This window comes from Coloeus monedula (assembly GCF_965178545.1).
Source record: "Coloeus monedula genome assembly, chromosome: 1".
Classification (NCBI taxonomy): Eukaryota; Metazoa; Chordata; class Aves; order Passeriformes; family Corvidae; genus Coloeus; species Coloeus monedula.
Genome location: NC_138781.1, coordinates 45797559 through 45822960, shown reverse-complemented (window position 1 = coordinate 45822960; position 25402 = coordinate 45797559). Strand labels below are relative to the sequence as shown.

The window sequence follows — 25402 nt, the reverse complement described above, 5'->3', positions numbered from 1 at the left end:
TCTTTGCCAACTCTTGCCGACAGCTGCCCTCATTCTTGCCCTTCTTTTGACCAGTACTGTCAAAATGGGCAACTGTCCTAAGAGAAAACAGCATGACAAAGAAAGCCTCATTTCTTGATTCTCCAGCTTCAGGGTTGTCCAGGTGACATTTCTTTTTCTTACTAGTGGGCACCAGACGTTGTCCACTGCAGAGGGAGGCTGGTGGGTGGATGATTACTACGCCCTGAGATGGCAGGGGGAGCGGAGAGGAAAATATGATTTTTTTTTAACACCATTGCCTTTCCAAAGTCATATGAGTAGTGATAGCTAACCCACACTTGGGACCCCTCCCCTGCACTTACCCCACTGGATTGTGGCCCCCTGTCACCCATTCCAGTTCCACCTTGTCTCTTGTATGCAGTAAGCCTTACATTACTCTCCCAACCCCCCAACCCCTCCGGCCCCAGCCCAGGAGAAATCCCCTGTTTTAAAAAGCTCCAAATTCAAAAGAAATCAGTTTACGTGAAAATCAAGCAGCACTGTGAAAGAAGTTCCTTTAGTCTAACACTACCTGTGACTGACAAATCAACGGAGGAGAAAACAAATCTTTAAGTGCAACTTCCTAAGTAGAAACTTAGAGACTGTTATAACAGGATTACCAGAGGAAAAAACCAGGCGTAAAGGTACCCCCTCTGTGAACCGCGCATCTCCCCGCTGCAAGAACTGCAGAAACTGGAGGCTGGTGGGGGACAAGAGGCTGCACGAAGCAAAACAAGAATTCAACCCCCCACATCAGTTCGTGCCAAAGCAAATTTATGCTGCGGGGGGAACAAAATAATATCCATCTTTCGCTGGCAACGGATGTTTTCCATAGCCACGTTGGTATATACGGTCCTTATTTCATGTGGAAGGAGGTGTGAATGTATTTTTCCATCCTGGAATGTTAAGCACAGACTTTGCCAGTGCAAGACGGTGCACGCAAAAAGTCTGTAAAACATTCTGCTATGCAAGCCCCAGCATGCCGAGAAGAGGCCGCCACGGACGTGCCTTCACACGCCGTGAAAAAACCTTGTGCAATCCATATTTTCCTGTTTTTTACGACTCGCTAAAGAAGCGAGGGGCGGGCGGGGAGGAGGAGGTGTTGGGGAGAGGGGGGGAAGCTCGCTTCTCCCATTTAAAAAAAAAAAAAAAAAAAAAAAAAAAAAAAAATTGCATAACGAGATACTTTTCTTTGGCAACTGCTTCCTGACAAATATTTACAAGGGCAGAGCGGGAGCGCGTTTCCGCCGACGTGAGCGGGGCCCGTCGCCACCTTCCCGGGCTCCCCCGAGCTCCGGGATGAGCCGCGGGCCGGCCTCGGCGGCTCCCCCATCCCAGCGCCAGGGCCGATTTTCCACAGCAACCCGAGCGCCTCCCGGACTTGCCGACTCGGGCGTTTGGGAGGACGGAGTTTCGCTGCAGTTGGTGCCGTGCGTTAAAAGAAAAAAAAAATTAAAAACAAAAATTAAAATCGCCAGGCAACGAAACTCCAAATTAAACGGGATGGGAAGTAGGAGGGAGAGAGTCACAATCGCCTTTTGCCCCCTCCCTCCCCCCCCCCCCCCCCGCTCCCCTTCTCAAAGCGGGACTCCGGCTGATCCCTTCAGTCGCATCCCCTCCCCCGCCGCCTCTACACCCCTCAGGGCAGCAACTTCGTCCCCAGACTGGGAGCTCGGATTCTTCTTTCCCACCTCCGCAATAAGGTATCTCCACCAGGCTCCCCCCGCCCCGGCCAGCCCTGCCCAGCCCTGCCCTGCCCAGCTCGGCCCAGCCTTCCCTAGGCTCGTGCCGCTTCTCCGCTCCCTGTCTCCCTCCGCCCTGGGAGCGGGGCACTATTTCTCCTCCTCCCTCTGCCTGCCCTGAGCGCCGGGCGCCTGTGGAATGCCGCGCGCGGGGCCCGGCCGCGGCGGCAGGATACACAGCCGGGCCCGCCGCTCGCTATAAGAACCTCCTTGTGAGCGACGCCATTTTAAGACTCTCGCTCGGTTCGGCGCTGGGAGCAGCGGCGGCGCTCGGGGGACACAAACACCGCCGCCCCGTACGGTCGCCACCCGGGAGCCAGCGGCGGGGGCACCGCCGCGAGAGAGGAGGAGGAGGCGGGGGGACAAGGAAGGAAAGACGGACCGGACCGGGATCGCCTGGGCAGCAACAGCAGCAGCCGCCGCCGGAGCCCGGGGGGACCCTGCGCTCTCCCTTCCTGCAACGTTAGTGCCGCTTTCTCCGGCGGGAACTTGGGGCACACCCGGGCCGGCCCCCCCCGCGGCCGTGAGGGGGTCCAGGGTGTGCCCGGCGGGAAGGACGGGGCTGGGGGAGGGGGGGAGCGGGGGTGGGAGAGAGGTGGGGGAGCAGGAAAGGAAGAGAGAGAGAGGGCTCTTGTTTTTGGGAGGTCTGGACAGCTGCGTGGCTGCAGAAGCGGCAGCTGCAGCTCCCGAGGTGTCTCTTGGGAAGCTCGTCCTGGGGCGAGGGGGTGGCTGCTCTGGTCTGCGGGAGAAGGCGAGTCCCTGCGCCCGGCTCTGCTCTCGTTTGCAGCAGAACCCGGAATACTTTAATGACCCTTTATTTATTTTATTTTTTCTTTAAGGTTCTCCCTCCCTCCCTCCCCCTTCCCTTTTTTAGGGGAGTACTAACTCGCCGGTGGGCTGCAGATTCCCTTTGGCGATAGGAGGGGGAAGAGAGCAGGGTACGGGTTTATTTGTACCGAATATAATTAATCACGGTCACTGCAGTCAGCGGGAGATAACTAATCTGTTGCCTTGTGGGGTTTCGGTCTTAGTGGCATTGCTATTTGCTGGAGAGGTTATGCTCCTGCTGCTGGCTGTCACCGAAATGAAGCTTCCCCGGAGTTGGGAGCAATCAAATTAAGTTTTTTAACATCCACCCTGCCAGAGTCTTGTAGGGAATGACTGGGCTCCGGGCGGTGTGGCGGCTCCCAAGCTGCAAGGGGAAGCGCCCGCTGCTTCCCGTGGCCGGCTGGGGGGACCACGGTGGTTCCAGCCTCCCAAAGTAACGCGTTCCTGAGGTGTGGGAATCAACTTGCGGTTACTCCCAGAACTACCTAGGGCACTTATTTCTCATTCCTCTAGGAACAGGGGCTCCAGGTGTGTTGTTTTGTGGTTTGTTTGTTTAAGAAAACAAAGCTTAGTTCATCTGTTGTGCGTGATTAGCTACTCCTAGAGCAGCAAGTTTTCTTAAATTTAGCAAAACCTTGAATTCTTCCCTAGGTAAAACTCAATGTAGGACGTTGGTAGTTTCTTTTTGTATCTCTTCCCCAAAACGTTCTCTGAAGATTATCCCTTCTGGAAAGAAAGGACAGACTGTGTGAAGGTACCGTGGGCAACTTGTGACTTCAGGAATAGCGGTGTTGATCTTTGTAATCAGCTACTTCTTGATCTCTTTCTCATGGAGCAGCCATTGTTCTGACACTCTGTATATTCCAGACATCTGTGGTCCTCCCATCCCCCAAAGTATGCAAGTGGTGAATGGAAAGAGGCTGGGCTGGTATGCTGAGGTCGAGGGACGGAAATCAAGGAGGGGTTTTAGTAAAACAGGATCTTTATGTGCTGAGACTACAGTAAAGGCAAAGACAAGAAAACTAGCTGAAGGAGGATCAGGGTTTTCTTGATACTAAGTTTAGACACACCAGAGAGCAACTTTCCAGTTATGATTTTGCTTCTGAATGACATAAAGGTACTACTGAAAGGCTCCAAAAAAAAGCCTAAGTGGCAAAACTTACTGGTGTGTATTGGCCCAAGTTATAATGTGAATTTCAGTACCTAACAGTCCAGGAACCTAATGTTGATCTTGCACTTTTGATAAAAAGATGCTGACAGCTGCAGGTATCTGACTACTGTGTCATTTGTCTAATGGCTGGTACTATTGCAAATGAAGCTGCTTAGGTATTCAGGCAAGAGTTTGAGACTCTCTAAATTCAGCTGTTAGTACAAAGTCATACTGAGTGTCTCACTGTTCTGGGGTTGTTCTAAAGAAAAGTCGTATTTGCTCATCTATTAGTTCAGGTATTTTCTGTTTAGGTATAAACTGATATCCAGGGGAATGTTCACTTTGGTCTATATAGCAGATCATTTCCCAAGATCTAGGGGAGAAATAAGTAAAAACACCTTGTTGGAAAGGACAGTGCCATGCACGACAGCTTCTAGAAGCGAGGATCTAATACGAAGTAAAACTTGATAGGAAAAAAATCAGTTCTTCAAATGCTGTTACAGCCTTATCAACACAAGCTTCCTTTTTCTTGCCTATGCTATAAATAGGCTGGGCTCTTTGCATGGTGTGTGTCTACTATGGACACCAGCATTTTGCTCTGTGGTGTGTCAGTAACTGGCTTGTGAAACCTGGTTGCCCTTCAGACAAAATGATTTCTTTGTGAAGCAGATGTCTGTCTGTCATGGCTCTGCATCTGAACTAGCATCCTGAAATACTGTGTTCTGAAGAGTTGAACTTGAGGTTTTGGGGATGTTAAGGCAAGAAGTTAGTACTAGCACTGTTCTGATTTTGCAGTATTTTCAGGGGTAGAAAGGGAAGAGGCAGGAATGGAGCAGAAAATATGGCTATTGGAGGCTTCTGTCTCAGAAACTGAAATCTGAATGTGCAGTCTGAAACTCCTGGGTAAGGATGTTTCTGCAGAGTATTGTCTAGTAGGCAGACTAGTGTGCAAATACAGCAGTAATCAAAATCACTTGCATTAATTCATAGTTAAACTGGTAATGCAGGGGTTGTGGTGATCGTGCAGTTACCTGCAGCAAAACTTGTTCTGTGACTGTGGTAGCCTGTATACCATGGCAGGAAAATCAGGACTGACCTTACTTATCTTAAACATCATACTTCACAAAGCCTGATAAAACCTGTGAGAAACTGCAGGCAGCTGTGACTTGTTCCTGGGTTCTCACAACGTGCACTTGCAAGCTCTGAGCCCAGTGCCTTGCTGGGTGACTGGGTGGGAACCTAGAAATGGCAAACTCCTTGGCAGTAAGTATTGTGTGTGACTCTTCTTGTCTCTTTAGATAAAATTATTATCCTGGCATGGCAATATTTCTGATTTTCCAGTTAAGCACCGATTGAATTGGCTAGACTTGCCATCATAAGGCAGCCTGACAGTGGTTAACTTTTAATATCCATTTCTGGCACTTGATTCCAAGGTAAAACTTGCTGTAGTCCTTGATCAGGCTTTAGCCCAGGAAGATAATGTGTTAAACTGTGCTGGCACTGTGTAGCCTGTGCTGCTTCTCATGAGAAGAAAGGAGCCAGAAAAGTTGTTTAGTTTTTTGGCATTTTGTTCTTTTCTTTTTTCACTGACAGGTAACTTCAAGTGCAAGGGAGAGAACTAATGGAAGTCTAATTCTGGCATTTCTGTCTGTGTGGAACACCAAATAGATGAGGTGAGCAGGTGATACATACCTGTAGCTCAGCCTGACCTCATGAATGTGTTAACTCTGATGTGAAAACAAATGCATGCTATGCTTTTGTTGCCTTGGCAAGTATGGGTGCAAATGTTGCTTTACAGAAGAACTTTTTGTTCATGTTCCAAGTTGACTTTAGGAAACAATGTACATTGGCTGGATTAGTGTTGCAGAAGTGAAGTGCTTGCTCTGTTACTTAATACTAAATTAACTCTGGAACCTTGTTTGAGGACTGACTTCGAAGGTTGAAAGAGTTAATCTCGTATTCTATGTTGCTGCATTTAAAAAACAGTATGAGCTAGCTGGATTTTGCTGGAGTTGGCAGATGCACCGTGTGCACTGTACATGTATTTGCTGGAACCAGCATTTCTGGGCTGACTTACTGCGCTAAATAGACTTGTATAAATTGGAGAACTTTGCCAACTCTGCAGCAACTGTAGCAAGTAGTGCTGTATTGTCCTGGCAACAATTCAGGTGCCCTCCAGTGGCCAGAAATCTTAACATCCTAAAGGTGCTAATAAGTGCAGCTGCCTTGTCAGTTTGCCTTAATTAAGAGTGAGTTGAAGAAACATCTTTTAGTGTCAGACTTCATTAGCACGTCTGTTGTTTAAACAGTCCTTTTTGGAGTGTTGGTGTGCCTTATTGTAAATACATAGTTATTCTGGCAGACAAGCAAAGACAGCCACTTTCAGATTCATAACTATTTCATTAGTGTCAGTGTAATTATGACTAATCACTCTGGTTTCTTAAACTGTGGAGATTAATGTTTAACATCCAAGTTCAGGGCTGGCTATGTGGTTGCAGTCTAAGAAGAAACTGGATTATGGTAGATACTTCCTGGTTTGGAAGAGAGATGTTTGCTAAGTTGTTCCTGTGTTGGTGTGAAAATGGATGTTTCAAGTTACGAACAAACAGGAGGGAAAGGTACTTCTGTAACTGTGTCTTTTGTTAGTGATGCACATGGTTGTGTTAAATGACTGCAGAACCACTGTCTTTTTGACACACAAAACTGTGTGGGCAGGGAGACTTGAGGGCTGGCAGTGGTTTTGTTCCTGAACTTTGAGTGTTAAATGTGGTATAATATTTGTCTGAATTATCATAGGTTGCCTCTAAATGATCACAATGGCAACTGTTTTTTTTTTTTGTATGTGACTAGGTAAGGCTAAAGAATGAATTTTGATCCTGTCTACTGCCAGCTCTACTACAGTCATCTTACTCAGTGATAAGTATGGGCACATGGACCAAAAGCTGTAAACCAGTGCGTATTTATTACATGAGTCCTGCTGGCAGACTAAACCTTGGATAGAAACACTGGCTCACCCAAAGCAAGGAAGATGGGAGTATGTATAGTGTAGATAGCTGTGTCCCGCAAGTAAAATGCAAGGAGCTCTCTAAGCTGTGATAATAAAACTGCTCTTAATGTTTTGCCCAGCCATGAGGATACTCGAACTTAGTGAATGCTGCACAAAGCCCTAGTGGGAAATGTGTGCCAGTGACCCAAAGATCTCAAATCCACTGCTGAACAGAAGTGACTTAGTAACTGTTCTGAGGTTATTTGCTTGTGGTGCTGGTGCTTAGTTGGTCAAAACAATTAAGACATATGAGTAATTGGGTTGATAATCTTGTTACGAACTTAATGCAAGTTCATAAACGTGAAACTGTCATACCAGTCCTTTAATACTGAGCTACAAACTGCTGTCAAGGGATTGATATGTACATTATGTGAGGAAGTTCATTACTTTTGTTCTCAAGCTGGATGTGTAGCACCAGAGTTGTAGTTGAAGCAGTTTTCATGTCATAACGTTTAAAATTATCATCAACTCCTATCTTGGACAGTCAGGAGGATACTTAGGTACTTGAGATCTATCTTGCCAGTTAATAAAGTGAAAGTTTTTGCTAGTGCTGTGGTATGCTTGCGCATGAAAAGCTCTCTTAAATCATTACTTTCAAACATGACCTGATAATTTGTCAACTTGAACACAGCAGCTGCTTATAGCTCTTAGAAATGACCAGAAATTTCTAGAAAGGACAAATAAATACCTAGGGCAGAAAGTGTTTTGTTTGCAGGTCTTGTTAGAAGCTGCTGGTATAGTTGCCCATGATTTTGAATGTAAAGGATTGTGTTGACAGACCTCTTGTAACTCTTGAATGTTCTCTAGGTAAAGAGCAAAATAACTGTGCTGTGGATCTAAACACTTAATTTCTGAAGTGACAAGATCCAGTGCTGTGAGATTTCAGCTCCTGCAGTATAAGTATGATTTTAATTAAAAGTGTGTGACTATGTGAAGAGGTGCTTTCTTTACATTGCATGCTCAGCCATGTGCCTTTGGCCAGCATCAAACAAATTATGTAGGGCACTGCTGATAAGAAATTATAGTGGTAGGTAACTGTTACCAAATGCATTTGGACATATCCATGTGTCCCATCAGTCTGTAATTTCTACCAAAGTTTCTCTAGAATGTCTGTCCTAAAGAGTGAAGTACTGTCCATCTCCTTTCTTTCAAAAGGAGAACCTTTACATGATATTGCCAGCTTCATTTTTGGGGAGGCTTCCTAGCAGGTTCTACAGTTTCAAAGTTCATCTTTTAGAATGATAGTGCACGTTGGTGCCAGGATGATCTTTTATTTCTTTTTTAGTAACTTTCCTGATGTGCTTGTTCTGAATTCTCTTCCAGGTTCTCATAATTTTGTACATTAGTTACCTGATGTATTTGTTGGCTGACAGTGGCTCTCAGACCAATGTTAGCTCTTGCTTTAGTGAGAATTCTAATGGGTTGTTTTTAAAAGGGTGCTTAAACCTTAGTACCTGTGAAGACCCTGATGAATTGCACAAGCTGTTAGTGCCTTCATACTGTGTTAGTTGCTTGGAGCACAGCACGGACGGGGCTGCATCTGGAAGAGACCCATCTGCCAGTGAAATCTCCAACCCCCACTTCTGATACCCTTTGTTACCTGAACTGTCAGTCAGTGCAAAGCTGCTCTTCAGCAATTGATTAAAACTACCCACATTCTGGGTGGCTTTCTGTACTTTAGGTGAGCAAAATGAAATGTAGCTCTTGCTACACTTATGTTATAGTCTCAGCTGCACTTGAAACTTAGGAGTTGTTGAACATTACAAGCTGGGTAGGAAGTATGGTTCCTTACTACCCTGCTTTCCCTTTTAGGAGGAAGGGTAAGGTAAAACAGGTGAGTGTCCTGTCATAGCAGAACACTCTGTAGTGCTCCAGAATTGAAATGTGGCAGATTGGAACCTTACAGCTGTCATAAAGTTCTTGTGGCCCCTTTTCCTCCTCTGCCACATTTGCTTAAGACTGTACTGACTCAAAACCAAGCCTCACGTTTTTTGGAACTTGCAACCCAAGTCTTTTCCTTCACTAGACATTTTTTGAGGAATATGTTCTTTTTAAATACTGTTAGCCAAGTGTTTAAGTCGAGTCAAGATTAGTAGACTGCCTGCATTTCAGTGCCATCAAGGAGTTGTAATCAACTTGGAGAAGTCTAGCAAGAAAGAAATATTTATATATTGTTTGCTTTAGCCAATAGGCACATGAATAGAAACCCTGCTCTGTACTCTTGGTCTTAGATTGCTGAGAACTGAAAATAAAGAGGCAACACGTTATTTTGCAAGTGGCATCAAAAAAAAAACCCTTACAAAAGATAGCGTAGGGAGGTTTGTCTGCCTTTGTTGAAGAAAGGAATTTTTAGATAATTTCTAAGGCAGAAGACAAAGGCTGAGAAGCCAGAACAATTGATGTAATAGCAATCTGGGATGCCTGAAGGAAAAAGGAAATAATGAATTGAAAATAAAGCAGCAAAGAAGAGTGGCTGAAATAGAGGTAACTTGCAGTGAGTTTTGGCAGATCTGCACCCCTCTCCCACTTTAAATCTGCGGATTATCTGAGCTAGTTTGTTGCCTCTTTCAGCATGTATTAAAGATATTTAAGGCTTGGAAATTGGAACCTTTTAACCATTGAGGTCAGTAAAGCAGATATTCAGATTTCTTAATTTCCTGAAATTTGTTAGGAAAAACAAACCTTAGACTTTCAGTCTTAACAATAAGAGAATTTAAAGACCATTTTAACATTACTATTGTAAATTCTGGGTTCAGAGTCAAATTTACTATGATCTGGTTAGCTAAATCTAAGATAGAATGTATTGCTGTTTGGAAGGCATCTTCTAACTTTCTGCAGGCATCAGTAGAATCTCTTGTCTGAAGTGTTCCTGCTTGGATAAATTTGAGCTGGAGGGATTACACAGGACACTGAGTTCATCACTGGAGAGAGGAGAAATACTTCACTAAGCAAGAACAGCATAGTGGTTGGAGGGAAGGATGCTAGCTAAGCAAATGTTGCTTGAGGAAACAACCAGAGCAATTTTGCCACAAGTTAAAAGTTTATAAATGAGTCTGTTCTGTTGCAGTCCAGGATCAGTAAGATGGATTTCAGTGTGGGCCCATGCTGTGGCATACAGGTCAAGATTACTGGTAGCTCTTAGTTTTCAGTGGAACTACTGAAATAGTTTAAGTTACTACTTGGCACAATAGTTAAATATAGTAATATTACTTCATCTCTTGCCATGGCACTTCTTCTGAGGTAGTAGTGAAGGCTATAGATGAATGTTTCTACTGTGTAACCCCAAAAAAAGTAGAAAAGTTTTAAAGCTGTGAAAACCTATGGATATTTTTCCTTTTTAGAGGAAAAAGACTGCATGGTTTGACTTGTTGCCTTTTGGCGTTCCATACTGTCTAAGTTTCTTCCACTAGGTTAAGATGTCATAAGTCACCTGAAGACATTTTTACCCACTATTAAAAATGACCCTGTTAAAACCAGAAGGAAGCCTGACATTAATATAAAATACATTAAGTTTTATACTCTGGTTCCTAGTATTGATAATAAGGTAAGCCTTAATTGCTATCTCTAAAAACATCCAAGTAGTACCTTGCTTTGTTTAATGTGATAATATGCAGCCCATAACCATTATTCAAGAGCCACTTTTCAGTGAGTTTCATAGTAGCTTTGGTGCATAAAAGCCTTAAAGCACTGATGTGCAGAAGTCAGTATTGGTGGGTGACTAATTTCCCAGTAATCAAGGCCTTCTAATACTTGCCTATAACTAACTTCAGAATAATCTACACTCACTGTATGTAGCTATTTCTTTTAGAGGGGACAAAGCGGCTGAGGACTGCAAATGCTACTGTTGGAAACAGAATATGGGAATGCTCCTCAGTATTTGTTTACTGGATATGGGAATGTATTTCAGGAAATGTGTTGTTTGTACTCCTCTCTGGTATCTTTGTACAAGGAAAATAAATTTTTAAAAAATGTGATCTTCAGAGTGAAATATGAGCACATTCTGTACCTATTTTCAAAAAGAAGTATCTTCTGTTCCTTTTTTACAAAAAATTCTAAACCCCAGCTGTCATTCCTACCACAAGCTCCTAACATTCCTTAAAACACACAACACCAAAACTATCCTTCCAGGACTTTTTAGCAGTCTTACAGAAGCATGTGGTACATGAAGGACTTCCAAAATTACCTCCAAAGATACTTTAACCAGAGCTCAGTAAAGCCAGATAAAAATTCGCAGTTTTCTTTAGAACCTGCAGGGGATATGGGAGGAGAGAACTTAATCCACATTTGGATAAGGAATAATTAGAAGTTTACCACAGTTTGGATCATGTCTTCACAAGACTAAGATCAATAGAACTAGGTCTGTCTGTTGCAAGAGCTTGTATCTGGGGCTTAGGTTAGACCAAAAATTGCTTAGAGACAGTTCAACCACTCTTGCCTAAAGTGCCTTTACACCATGAAAGCTTTTTTCCTGATGTTTCCACTGTCAGTATTGTCATACTTGGATGATTCCTCCTCCCCCACATTTTGTTTTCTAGAAAACAGGCAAACAACTTCCAGGGGAAGATTAAAAAGGGTTGTTTTGTTGTGATTTGTTTTTTAATTCCTTAATTGGATGTATTTTCCAAGTTCCCAACTTGAAAACTAAGGTTAATTAGGAAGCTTCTGCTACATTAAGAACTGAAAATATAAGGACTTGGGTCACAGAAATGAGTGCTCTCCAATGTTATTAGCGGTGGACCTGCTGTTGCCTGTATATTTTGGCTGTGGATTTTTATAAAGAAGATATACAGGTAACAGGCAGGCAGCTAAGACCAGTTACAAAATCAGACCCAAAGAATGCTTTCACTAACACCTTGAGAATGGTTGGAATAACTTCAGAGCACTTGGAGAAAAACTATTTTCCAGTACAGGTACTTCTCTTCACTTGTGTGTAGATGATACACATTTTTAATTGCTGTTAACTGTCAGAAGATGAAGATGATGTGCCTGTTCTATGTAACAAATGTGTCATTCAGAGCTGGTGGGTGGTTTAAAGATGCAGTTGCTTGGCCTGTCCTAGATAAGACAGAAACGTAGAAGAGGAAAACATGGTCAGTAGCTGTGTTTGTGTGCAGTAACTCATGGTGTTTGGATGGATCAGTCTGGATTTCTCCTGCATGTTTTAGTAACATACTACTCTCACACAAAGGATTTATGGCAGACTTGCAAACTTTGACTTGCTTTATAAAGGTGGCAGGGATCGGGAGGGAACTGCTTATCAGATCAGGTGTAATTTGAGTCACTCTTACTGAAGAGAATTGTTCAAATTTGAGAACTACTGTAGGCTTGTTGATTTTCTTGGCATATGTGGAACTATTCTCCAAAATCAGAAATTAATATCTAATAAAAATACATGTTCACAAATAATACATTACACTTCTTACATTCCTTTTGAAAATGAAGAAATTTGAATTGTCTTCTGTAATAGTTTGAAATTATTAGCTCATGTGCCTTCTAAGCTTGCAGAACCATTTTCCCCAGTTTTTTAGACTGGGACAGATGCCATGCAGTATAGCCTAGTGCACCATCTTGAATTGCTCCTCACATGAGTTTTTTTAATACATAGTCTAAAAAGCTCCAACCTCCCATTTAAACACAAAACTGGTGATGCTTGCTAAGCAAGTAGATAACTCTCATAGGTCAGGAGGAGATTTTTGAGAAGTGAAGAGTCCTATAACTCCTTGTAGTACAACCATGTGAACCATATAACATGATATTTACCAAATTCCAATATCCTAGTATCTTCTAGTCTTCAAAAACAGCAAAGCTTGCAGAAGCTTGCTGTTATGCTGAAGTTTGTTTGTAAAGTATGCTGAGGACTTCTGTCTCTTCCTGATGGCTGAGATGTGTTTGGCTGACCTTGTACTGATCCAGTTTGTCAGGAAAATGAGCAGCACAGATGTTTGTACCTAAGCCCGGTGGTGTCGCTCCCTTTGTAGGTGTGTTGGTTAACCTTGACAGTGACAAACAGGAAGACAAAGTCAGCAGCTTGCCTGGACTCAGCTTACCCCCTGTTGAAATTAGAAGAGAATGTGAAGGAAAAGATGAGAGAATGTTTAAGTGCAGAAAACCTAAAATCAAACCCTGGCTACTTTTGTTTGGCAGTTAGTTTGGACTTTGAGGATTAAACCCAATTCCCCATCTAAATAATAATAATAAAAAAGCTACCAGGAATTGCTGGGGGGCTACAGGTGTATGAAGTGCAGATCGGGATGTTGGAACTTGCAGATGGAGTTAGCAGGCTGATCTAGGGTCAGCATTCCAAAGACTGAATGTCTGACTGGTAATGCATTTCTGAACACTTAGTATTTCTTCATTGCTGTTTTGTAGATGTTTGTCAGTGTTATTTTGGAATAGTGCTGCAGTTCAGTGGCTACTCTGGTCTGTTGGATTTTACCTAATGGTAGAGCTGCTCTTCTGATCTCTTCAGGCTGCTGAAATGGAAACAGCAATTTCAGAGTGCAGGTGCTATAAGCCAGTTGCCTTCACTGGTGCAGAATTCAACGGTGGAGAAAATTATAAGTGTTCCCAAGCCCCTTACTGCAAATAGGAATCTCAGGTGGTAGTAAATGTCTCAAAGCATAGTCACTGCTCTTAACATACTGGTAGATGAACCAGTTGACTTCAAAACTAGTTTGGTGATCCTTTTTTTAGCATAGTCCTGATGGGAGGAGATGACAAAGTTATGATAAAAATAGATCTTTTTTGTGCTAAGCATATTGAAAACTTCTTATGGCAGCTAGAATATGCCGAATTTTTTATTGGCAGTGTCACATTTCACTTAGAGTGAGGACTACAGGGAGCAAGGATACAAATTTTACTGTTAGTGCTATTCCCTTCTTTCTGTTTGGAAGGTATTAGTGGAATTGGCAATGTAATGCAGAAGACCTGCAGAGAACTATCAAGCTTCTGTATAGGCACTTCCTCAGCTTAGCTACTCATTAGAATTTTTTAATCAATGGTGAACTGACAGCATGATTTAAGCTTTTCCTTCCGCTTGCCACTGCTACTCTCAAACGCCTAACAGTATGGAAGAATCCAGTGGTAAGGGACTGTCTGTTCTCAGCACATCCTCTATGCACAGTGTCAAGGACAGACTCTGAGTTGACCTGTCTCTGCTATGCTGTGGAGTAGGACCAGTTTAGAGTTCCCAGCTGCACAGCAGGATGCTTTTATTGTATGTTGTGTAATGTCTTATATCAGCTTAATGCTGCTTATCTGCTGCAGATGCAGATCTACTGTCCATTTTAAAAGAGCCAGGGAACGGTTGCTGCCAAAAGTGGGAGTGCAGAGTCAGGACAAACAGCACTGGCATTTGTAAAGCAAAGCAACAAGATTGCTTGGGGTGTTGGAGTATCTTGCAGCTGGCTCAGAGTCAGTGAAATACAAGTTTGTGCCACCTATCCAGTGAGACTTTTAAACTGCAGGCCTGTGTTCTGTTTAATTATGATTTTCAAAAAAGTACTCCTGAAGGAAACTTAAACTGGGAAATCTGCCTTTACACAAATACAGCGTCAGGTGGACTTTGCTCTCCTGGTGCAGCACTGCAGACCTGTCCTTTCAGGGATTAGTGCCTTGCCTTTACTTCATTGTGCCGGAATGTTTTGGTCGGCACAGCTCTAACACCCAATGATGGCACATTGAAAGCTGATTGTTGCAAGAGATGGTTTTGCTCCCTGCACAAGCTACCACTACGAATGTTTCTGCTTGGCTGGCTCCCAGAATAGGCTGTCACCAGCTCTGTCTGTGCTGGAAACAGTGTGGGACAGAGGGGGGAAGGGGAGCCAATGAAATAAAAGTGACCCATTCTGGAGCTGTAGCCTCAAATTTCTCTTTCTGGGTTAGTGAAGAGACAGCTACAGATTTATGGTACAAATACTATCATACTGCTTGGTGATATCAATTGGAGGTGCATACTGAAAATTTGGATAGGGCATTTGATCATATTTCAGCCTCCTGCCCCCAATTATCTTGGCTTTCTGTGCAAAAAATAAAAATTAGTTTGGTGAATCAATGTGTGTGCAACTGAAGGACAGGTTTGTTTGTTTTTTTTTTTTTTTTTATAAAGCTGGTTCAATTTTTAGTTTTAACTTCAAGGAAGAGCTTTGTGTAGGAAGAAACCTTTATTCTTATGGTACAGGAAGGGAGTAAACTAGGAGGTTACAATTACAGTTCTTTAGGTACTCTTTGTGCCACTGAAATAACAGCAGCTTGCCTTACATGGTCATTTCAGCTTTCCCCATGAAAATTCAGTCGTAGCCCTGTATCAAACAGTTTTTCTAGTATCTTCTAAGTAGTTAATCTTTGAGAGAAATGAGGAAGTCTGACATTTAGCCATTGTCTTTGTGGCATTTCCAAACTCTGGAATTTAATGTCTGGACTTCATCTTAAGCAAGGATAGAGGAGTAAAAAATTAGCTCTGTCATGGTCAGCCTTCAATTCTTGTTCTCTTGCAGCTCTAAGAGAATATCTTACATATAACCTGACAGAAGAAGTCTGGGTGATACATCATGTTCTTATGCATGTCTGTCCATGGGGCTTTGCTAATTAGCATTTGAGTATACTCACTGTAGTAATGAAATGGCAAGATGTGCCAAGCCTTAGTTTGCAATTCTAGTGTTCTTAATGTGAAATCCTGTCTTACTAGTCTGATTAGTGTTTAATAAGTTCTAACCTTGCTCTTTTTTAGGATCTCTGAAAGGGTGCAGGAAAGAGTTCTGGGAGCATAACAAGGAACATGGCAACTCAAGGTACATAATGCATTGCAATTTCTGTTACTAGAATCTAGAAGACTCCTTATTCCTTTTTTTTTAACTTTTCAAAGTCACTTGGATTGAATAACATCTGCTATATTACAGTAATTAATAGTTTACACTGGAAATCAAACCTTCAGACAAGTTTCTTGTAAGCATTTTGGGTCCCTTAAGTACAGTCAAGTACATAACCATGGCATGTGGAAAAGGGAACCTTTAAGCAGTAGGTCAGGACAGCCACAATAGCAGTGATTGTTCTGCCTGTTCCTCAGGTTTACATGTCTGCATTGGTTCAGTGTAAAGCCTCAGTTTAAAATTGCTGCTCACTTGCAGTGCTGGGTTGAGGTAGTTGTTTATAACAGTTCATTTTAATTTAAAATCTGTGTCATCTCTAGTAGGATTAATACATGCTGGAGTAATTGAACTAAACTTAATTGTTCACCAATGGTTTTTTACAGCTGACTTGATGGAGCTGGATATGGCAATGGAGCCAGACAGAAAAGCAGCAGTCAGTCATTGGCAACAGCAGTCATATCTGGACTCTGGTATCCATTCTGGTGCCACAACAACTGCTCCCTCCTTGAGTGGCAAGGGAAATCCTGAAGAAGAAGATGTGGACACAACACAAGTGCTGTACGAGTGGGAGCAGGGGTTCTCTCAGTCCTTCACCCAGGAGCAAGTTGCAGGTAAGGCCTTTCCTATTACACCGGTTTGCTTGGACATGCAGTTCAACAATACAGAAACCTAACAACACAGTTATTGCCAATCTGGATGATGAGCTTTTTATTCCTAGTCTGAGGTTACTATGACTTGCCTTGTTTTCAGATATTGATGGCCAGTATGCAATGACTAGAGCTCAGAGGGTGCGTGCAGCTATGTTCCCTGAAACACTGGATGAAGGAATGCAAATCCCATCCACGCAGTTTGATGCAGCTCATCCAACTAATGTGCAGCGCCTGGCTGAGCCATCCCAGATGTTAAAACATGCTGTTGTTAATTTGATAAACTACCAAGATGATGCTGAACTTGCAACTCGTGCAATCCCAGAACTGACCAAACTGTTGAACGATGAGGACCAGGTAAGTGTTTTCTTTGCCTGGGTAAAGCTTGCTTTTGGAGCATCTTCAATGGCCTTAAAACTAAAAGCTTTATTCAAACACTTGTGTTAGGTGGTGGTGAACAAGGCTGCAGTTATGGTTCATCAGCTGTCCAAAAAGGAAGCGTCCCGCCATGCCATTATGAGATCTCCTCAGATGGTGTCTGCCATTGTACGTACCATGCAAAACACAAACGACGTGGAGACTGCCCGGTGTACTGCAGGGACGCTACACAACCTCTCACATCACCGTGAAGGCTTGCTGGCAATCTTCAAATCAGGAGGCATCCCTGCTTTGGTTAAAATGCTGGGGTATGTGCACTACTGAGGCAGTACTTGTGTTTTGCAGTTGGGTGTGCTAGGAGCCAGGTACTCATGAGGATTTTCCCTTCTTTAGGTCCCCGGTGGACTCTGTGCTGTTCTATGCCATTACAACTCTTCACAATCTCCTGTTACATCAGGAAGGAGCCAAGATGGCTGTCCGTCTCGCTGGTGGGCTGCAGAAAATGGTGGCTTTGCTCAACAAGACAAATGTCAAATTCTTGGCCATCACAACAGACTGCCTTCAGATTTTAGCATATGGCAATCAAGAAAGTAAGGTAGGTGCCTTTGATGCTGAAGTACTTAAAATGAGCAAGCATGTAATGAATGGCCCGACAGTTCTTGTGTACTGACCTCCTGACTCTGAATCTCCAGCCATGTGCCACTGGCTTTTGCCAGTCCTGACCTTGCAAAAGGGGAGGGATACAGGAATTATCTTGCAGAAATGCTGCTGTGCTTATAGGGAGAATTTAAGAACTTAAGAGTCCACATAAGCAGATGGGAATGTTTTTTTAGGGAACTGTAACCATGAGGGGTGTAAGCCAGCAACATTTACTACCTGCTGACGTGCGTAGGAAGTGACAGACAAATATTATTTTTGCTGTCTTTCAGCTGATTATTCTGGCAAGTGGTGGACCCCAGGCTTTAGTAAACATAATGAGGACCTATACTTATGAGAAACTATTGTGGACCACAAGTAGGGTGCTGAAGGTGTTGTCAGTCTGCTCCAGCAACAAACCTGCTATTGTTGAGGCTGGTAAGTACATTGTACTCATGCTAACTTAAACATCTACGTAGTACTTTGGGATCAGTTCATTCCACCAAGAACAGAAATTGCCAGCATGAAAAATGAACTCGGGTTTGTCCTTAAGTCCATAACCAGGTTTAGAAGCCTTTTGCATACAGAAGTATAAAAGGATGGCTGTTTTAAGTAACTCCACTGTGTTGTTAACTGGGTGGCATTAGTGGCTGAGTGTTATCAGGATGCATCCCTGAGAACATGTGCACATTTAAAAGGCCCAGTGTCACACAGGGAATTTCAAGGGCTTATTATTTTCCTATGTGAAGAAGGGCTAGGGCCCAGCCATATTGTGATATTAACAGCAAGAAGGATCCAAAAGCTTGTGAGATATTGCACTCAGACTTTAAGGAAGAGAAGGATCTCACTGCTCACAAGATGAGCATCAGAATACAGTGTCAAATCTGAGTAATGGTGTCAAATCTGTACCATCTTCCAGGTGGGATGCAAGCTTTGGGGCTCCACCTCACAGATCCAAGCCAGCGTCTTGTCCAGAACTGTCTCTGGACTCTGAGAAATCTGTCAGATGCTGCAACAAAGCAGGTAAAGGGCTCTTCTGAGGCTCTTCTGTTGACTTCAAAAGTCAACATAGTGGAAGAGAAGACTTAACTTTTTCTTCCCTCTTTTTCTGCAGGAGGGCATGGAAGGCCTTCTAGGAACTCTAGTTCAGCTTTTAGGATCAGATGATATTAATGTTGTGACTTGTGCTGCTGGCATCCTTTCTAACCTTACCTGCAACAACTACAAGAACAAGATGATGGTGTGCCAGGTTGGTGGCATCGAGGCTCTCGTGCGCACAGTTCTCCGGGCTGGAGACAGGGAAGACATCACGGAACCCGCAATCTGTGCGCTCCGTCACCTCACTAGCAGACACCAAGAAGCAGAGATGGCTCAAAATGCAGTTCGCCTCCATTACGGACTCCCAGTGGTGGTAAAGCTGTTGCATCCACCCTCACACTGGCCTTTGATCAAGGTAAATGATTAAAAGCTGCCAGAGCAGAAACTGAAAACTGTTGTTTTTTAAAATGTAACTTTAAAAGTGAAAAATACTTTGTTTCCAAGGTGTTGGGGGTGCAATTTGTCTGATGGAGAAGTTGCTTCAGTTGAGCAACTTCATGTTTTTTCTTAGAGATTTAAACATTTGAGATGAACTGATTAAAAAAGTCACTAACAGTAAGCACTCCCCTCGTGCTCTCATTCCCCACCTGTTCCTTACTTGCAGGCTACTGTTGGCTTGATCCGCAACCTGGCTCTGTGTCCTGCAAACCATGCCCCGCTGCGTGAACAAGGTGCTATTCCAAGGCTAGTGCAGTTGCTGGTTAGAGCACACCAGGATACCCAGCGACGCACTTCCATGGGTGGGACACAACAGCAGTTTGTGGTAAGTGCCCTCTCCTGGCACTGCATCTCTAAAGGTTCTCTCCAACTCCTTGTTTGTCAGTGCACCTCAGCCCAGCAGTGCTTGGGCTAAAGAACTGTCGTCTTATTTGCTCTAGTTCATGTTATTCTCTGTGTGCATATAGCTCTGTCTTGGCAGACCTGAGATTTTTCTTAAATAAATAAGAATGCCAAAACATTTGAGCATTTAATTCTGAATGTTATAGCTCACAGAAATACTGGTACTGCCTACAAGTAATTCTCTACCAAGAAATGAGAGCTCCCTTATCCTTCTCAGAAGAATAGGTTTAAGAATGCTATCACATCTTACTGCATATTTGCAAGGGTGCTGTAGAAGTATTGAGAAGTTGTGCAGGCTCCATACTCATTACCTGTTCAGGTCAGTGTGACAAGATCAGTCTCAATTTGATTATTTTTATCCTGTTAAACACATTAACAAAGGGGAAGTTTGCTTAGCACAGCAAATGGAAGCAGCATCTACTAGTACAGGCTGTAGTTAATTTGTGCAGAGGCAGGAAGGGTCCTCTTTGTTACTGGCAACTGCTTTTTCCAGCTCAGTAACTGCCAGGCTAATGCAGGTTATAGAAAGAGATGGTGTTACCAGAGGTGAAGTTCATAATAACAACCACTGAGGCGTTCCACTGAGATGTGTCACATACTGAATTTTGGTGGGTAAACTGGGCTGACTCCCAGCAGGGGTTTGAAGGCCAGCACTTGGGGGGGAAGGGGGTATGTGCAGGGGACAGGTTTGGTTGATTAGCTGAAACTGCTGATTGAGTCACTTAAGAACTTGAGAGTACACAGTATCTCAAATTCAGAAATGCCTTTTCTCTCCATAACTAGGAGGGTGTGCGTATGGAAGAAATCGTCGAGGGTTGCACTGGAGCCCTGCACATTCTTGCACGTGATGTTCATAATCGAATTGTAATCAGGGGTCTAAATACCATTCCACTATTTGTGCAGGTAAGTAAGAGCTCAAGACAGCACTATAGTACATATTAGGAAAAGAAGCAAAATAGCTCTTGCACTTTCTGGATAGAACTGCTAAGTCAGAGTGTGCTGAAGAGCTCGTTTCAAGTGGAGGAGCTAAAGAAACCTCGTGTTTTGGTTGCAGTTGTTGTACTCTCCAATCGAGAATATCCAGAGAGTAGCTGCTGGTGTGCTTTGTGAACTGGCTCAAGACAAGGAGGCAGCTGAAGCAATCGAAGCTGAAGGTGCAACTGCTCCTTTAACAGAACTGCTTCATTCTAGGAATGAGGGTGTTGGTAAGTGAACTTAAGGCTGGTTTCATACTTGTGTCAGAAGAGCTGATAGAAGTCTTGACCTCTACTAAAATCATTCTTCCTTTGGGCAGCAACCTACGCAGCTGCAGTGCTGTTCAGAATGTCTGAGGACAAACCACAGGACTATAAGAAGCGACTTTCGGTTGAATTGACAAGCTCCCTGTTCCGGACCGAGCCAATGGCTTGGAATGAGGTGGGTTCTGTCTTCTGTGTTAACAGTTCCCTGGGGAGATCTCGCTTCTATGTCCTTCCTTATTCCACCAGAGAAGTGTAAATGCCATCAGTGATACAGGCCCAGCTTTACATAGCTTTGTGGTGGCTGTACCTTCTTTACTCTCTCTCTGAGTTCAGGTGCAGCAAACCTGCAGTAAGTAGCCTTCAAGCTGCTTTTTCCCTGGCAGAGAGGAAGAGTCTGTTCTCTGCTGCTGCTGAAGTGTGTCAAGCTCATTATGTTTGCTAATGTGCAAAGCTGTATACAAGAACTTTGTACTTTTCTGTGTTGCTTGTCAAAACCTAATGAACTCTGGGTGCAAAAATAGAAACACGAGTGATATGAGGGAAGCATAAATATAAAATGTATCTTGTGAGGCTTCTATCAAGCCAACAATGTAGGATTAGTAGTATTGGGCTGGAAATGCAACCTTTCCTGAGAACTGAGATTTCAGACTTGACTATATTTGCAGACTCATTATCACACATGGCCTTTTTTTCATGTTTAAGGGGCTACACAGTGAATTGAGACTGAAATCAATCTGTGTGCATGGGATACAGGGGAGGCTTCACTAATTCTTTGTCTTCCCACAAATTCTTAAGATTTAGGAGCCTAGCTTGTCTTATCTTGTAGGTATCTACTCCATACAGGGCAGTAGCCTTTGATTTGTAGTATGTCAGTGCTTACTTTTCTGTTTTCCTAAAATCTGTATCTACCACGAGAATGTGCGGGGGGGGGGGGGAGCTAAAATGCAGTATCTCTTTGAGATTGGAGTTAGGCAGTTGCTCTGCAGGCAGGCAGTTACTTCTGTGATTGATGGAACAAATGGGAGAGGTTCCTTTAAAAGCTTTGTTGCTGGCTTGGGAATATCTGACTTGCAGGATCTGGACAGGTGTACCTGAGGAGTGTTCCTAGACCTAACCCATCTTTTTCATTCCCAGACAGAACCCTCTTTCCAGTGATCTGTGGAATTGCATGTTGGATGCAGATACTTAGCTAAAAAGGCATTTTATGTTGACAGCAGTGCTGCAGTGCTCACTGCAGAGGAGTTGTTCAAAGGGATCTGGGGCAAGCTTCACAACTTTTTAAACTCAGAATTACAGTGCTGGGCAAAAGACCTGATGTTAAATCTGTTTCGTAATTCTTTGTGTGCACATAGACAGCGGATCTTGGACTGGATATTGGTGCCCAGGGAGAGCCTCTTGGATACCGCCCAGATGGTATGTGTCTTCTGTTCCTGTTGACTAAACTTTAAACTGGATGAAGTCAAGTCATAGATTTTAAAGGAGAACTGCAAATGAGTGAAGAGTGAATTTACTCTTCAGCAAGGTATTGCAAACTGACAGGCAGATGGGGAACTGCCAGTTCAAATAACCAGTTTCCGCAGCACCACTGGCAGCACTGAAATGGGAGCTGTATGAACATGCAAAACCAGTGTCTCTTGTCTGAGTCCTGTGGGAACACCTCCTGCTGAGCTGTTGTTTCCACAAATCTTTTACATTCCTTACAAATGGACTTGACAATTCCAACAGTGCAGTTTTTCTTTAAAACAACAAAGCTGGTATTGAATGCGTTAGTCTGTAAGTGTCTATAGATTTGAACGCAAGCCTATCCCTAAGGATTCTGAGCTATTTTTGACTAGTCTTTCAGAAGCAAGTCTACAGTCTTGGAGCCTGGTTTTGCTGCAGTATTGTTGAATTTTAGTAGTGTTGATTGTGCAGACTAATGGCTTGGCTGGAATCTGCTCGTGCTTCTGACTGCAGTGTGCTTTGTCTGCAGAATCCTACTGGAAGGCTGTTCCGAACAATGGAATAGCCGTTAAGGGCAGGCACCAGATTGTGTTGAACTTGGCTGAACTAGAAAACAATTAGATGGCTACACGATCTCCTCACACACTGATACTTGCAGCTTCTGATGCATCTAACATCTGTTAACATTATGCTTTTTTTCCCTCTGCCACCTTTAACTTTCTTAGATCCTAGCTACCGTTCTTTCCACTCTGGCGGATACGGTCAGGATGCCTTGGGTATGGACCCTATGATGGAACATGAAATGGGTGGCCACCACCCTGGTGCTGACTACCCAGTTGATGGTCTGCCAGATCTTGGCCATGCCCAGGATCTTATGGATGGGCTGCCTCCAGGTGACAGTAATCAGTTGGCCTGGTTCGATACTGACCTGTAAATCATCCTTTAGGTAAGAAGCTCCAACCTTGAATTTAAAAACAAAACAAAAAGAGAAAAACAGCTGACTGGACTGAGGACTTGGTTGGCAGGGAGGGATTGGCTCAGTTGGGTCCCAGTGTGCCAGAATAATGAATAAATGCTCTGGAAACACACAATCAGCACACTCCAAACTGACTTCTGCTGTGAAGTGTGGAAGTAATTAACTGTAATGTCTTGTGCACTGGCTTCATGCAGTCTTTGTGTTACAACAGCCCTTTACAACTTGGGAGCACTGACACCTGTGTTTTTTCTCTTTGCAGCTGTATCATCTGAGTGAACTTGCATTGATTGGCCTGTAGAGTTGCTGAGAGGGCTCGAGGGGTGGGCTAGTATCTCAGAAAGTGCCTGACACACTAACCAAGCTGAGTTTCCTATGGGAACAATTGAAGTAAACTTTTTGTTCTGGTCCTTTTTGGTCGAGGAGTAATAATACAAATGGATTTTGGGAGTGATTCAAGAAATGAAGAATGCACAAGAATGAATTGCAAGATGGAATTTATCAAACCCTAGCCTTGCTTGTTAAAAATTTATTATTTTTTTTAAATCTCTGTAATGGTACTGACCTTGCTTGCTTTGGAAGTAGCCTTTCTTTTTGCAGTAATTGTTGTTAGTTTTTTTTAAAGTCTCTCGTAGTATTAAGTTATAGTGAATATGCTACAGCAGTTTCTAATTTTTAAGGATTGAGTAAAGGTGTAGAACACTAATTCATAATCGCTCTAACTGTATTCTGAATAAAGTGTAACATTGTGTAGCCTTTTTGTATAAAAAACTAGACAAATAGAAATGGTCCAATTAGTTTCCTTTTTAATATGCTTAAAATAAGCAGGTGGATCTATTTCATGTTTTTGATCAAAAACTTTATCTGGGATATGTCTGGGTAGGGGCCAGTAAGAACTGTTTATTTGGAACCTTGTATTGGACAGTTTACCAGTTGCCTTTTATCCCAAAGTTATTGTAGCCTGCTGTGACACAGATGCTTCATGAGAAAAATGCAGTTATAAAATGGTTCAAAATTAAAGTAAACTTTTAATTCAGTCTGTGTCAAATTATTTCAGATCACAAAGTATATTTGTGTGTTAAGAAATAGCCCTGGATTTTTGCACAGCCACTTTAGTGTGGGGGGAGTGAAGAATAATTTACCTCTTTGATCCCACTATGGCACAGTTCCCCTTCATAGCCTGGAGCTTTCCTGCTGCAAGCCTCTGAGGCACCGTCTTTCCCTGCTTTGGCAGGTTCCTCAGCATGCGGCAGGGTCTAGCCAGATGTGAGGCAACTCCACTTTGTGCCAGGCCTGCCAGCCCCAGAGCTCTTCTGGGCTTCAAAAAGGACCAACAGCCTCTTGCCTCAGCTCCCCTCAGCAGTGCCCCATCACTAAGGGTGGGTGAAAAGATCAGCAGGTTCAATGGCTCAAAGCCTTTTTCACGTGTCCTTAATGTTCAGACCTGGGTGGAAGTGGGCTTCCCTTAGGCAGCATCTGTGTGACTGGAAGGGGACAAAGTGGTTCTGAGACTGCTGGCTCAGCCACAGACTGCACATCTGCACCGTGCAGCTGTCACCAGCTCTGTGGGAGCAACACTCTCAGCACTTCCACTCCAGGCAGCAGTTTGCCAGCAGATCAGAGCAGGCCTTGGCTGCACAGACTCCTGGCTCAAGATGCTGAAAGCGACCGCAGCAGCCTGCTTCCCCTTCCACTGCAGAGGGAAAGGTCTCACCCAAGGAATTCAGCTTTGTTCCTCTCGCCACACTCAGCTGCTTGACTTGTACTGTGAAACACTAGACCAAATAATAGCCAGCACTCAACTCTTCCCTGTTTCTAGTAACTCCAGCTGTTAAGCTATGCAATTTGATATTTGAAGTAATGTAATAAAACACACAAGGTGAAATCTGTTTACCTGGGGCTGTTTGCTTGCTTCCAGAGACTCCAGGTACCAGGGCTGTCTGAGAGAGGGGTGTAGCAGCAGCTCTCACAGGCACCTGTGCTTGGTGAGTGCAGCAAGAACATGGAGTTGCTGCACTGACAGACGCCAACCACAGCACATGCAGAGAAGAATTCAACTCTTCACACACTCTGGGATCTGCAAGCTCTAGAGGACCCTTTCTGGGGTACTGGCTTTTACTGGGGCTTTGGCAAACTGCCAGGGTCATCATCACACCTCTTCTCAAAGAGCCGTAGCCAGGCGCGGTGGCAGCTGAGAACAACACCTGTGCAGCTTAAGCTGTGCAGTGCTAGGCAAAGGAGGGGCACGCAAAAGGCTGCTGAGCAGAAACTTTGGTACCATCTATCATCCTTACATGCCACGTAGCCTCTGTGTGATCACAGTGGTTGGGTACTGGTTGCTTGAGGTGAACAATATTGTCTGTCTTGATAAAAAGGTATTTTCTAGTGCCAGTCACAAGCCTGAGGTGACTCCTTAAGGTGAACAGCCGAGGCAGTCACCTGCTCCAAAAGATAAATGAGCATTTCTAACAGCAGCTTGAAATAGTGAAACACTT

At 43.6% G+C, this 25402-nt stretch overlaps 1 protein-coding gene across 3 annotated transcripts; it reads left to right on the top strand.

Annotated features, from left to right (window-relative positions):
* The first annotated feature begins 1869 nt into the window (after positions 1-1869).
* On the top strand, positions 1870-23958 carry CTNNB1 (catenin beta 1). 3 transcript variants are annotated; one of them, XM_082295541.1, is made up of 17 exons: positions 1871-2222; positions 5332-5411; positions 15513-15573; positions 16035-16262; positions 16402-16655; positions 16746-16984; positions 17070-17271; positions 17606-17750; positions 18232-18335; positions 18427-18765; positions 19015-19173; positions 20034-20153; positions 20305-20455; positions 20545-20666; positions 21844-21904; positions 22660-22880; positions 23170-23958. In XM_082295541.1, the coding sequence occupies exons 3-16, from the start codon at positions 15561-15563 to the stop codon at positions 22866-22868; spliced, it is 2346 nt and encodes a 781-aa protein (XP_082151667.1). In that variant the 5' UTR covers positions 1871-2222; positions 5332-5411; positions 15513-15560; the 3' UTR covers positions 22869-22880; positions 23170-23958. The 3 variants fall into 3 exon arrangements, with proteins under 3 accessions (XP_082151669.1, XP_082151667.1, XP_082151668.1); XM_082295543.1 differs by lacking the exon at positions 22660-22880 and having other exon boundaries at positions 1870-2222; XM_082295542.1 differs by lacking the exon at positions 5332-5411.
* Positions 23959-25402: the final 1444 nt, after the last annotated feature.

Excerpts from the sequence above, each read along its gene's own strand:
- CTNNB1 (XM_082295542.1), top strand. Across the intron at positions 16,263-16,401 it reads CACCCAGGAGCAAGTTGCAG|ATATTGATGGCCAGTATGCA; the intron begins GTAAGGCCTTTC and ends CCTTGTTTTCAG. Across the intron at positions 20,667-21,843 it reads AGCCAATGGCTTGGAATGAG|ACAGCGGATCTTGGACTGGA; the intron begins GTGGGTTCTGTC and ends GTGTGCACATAG.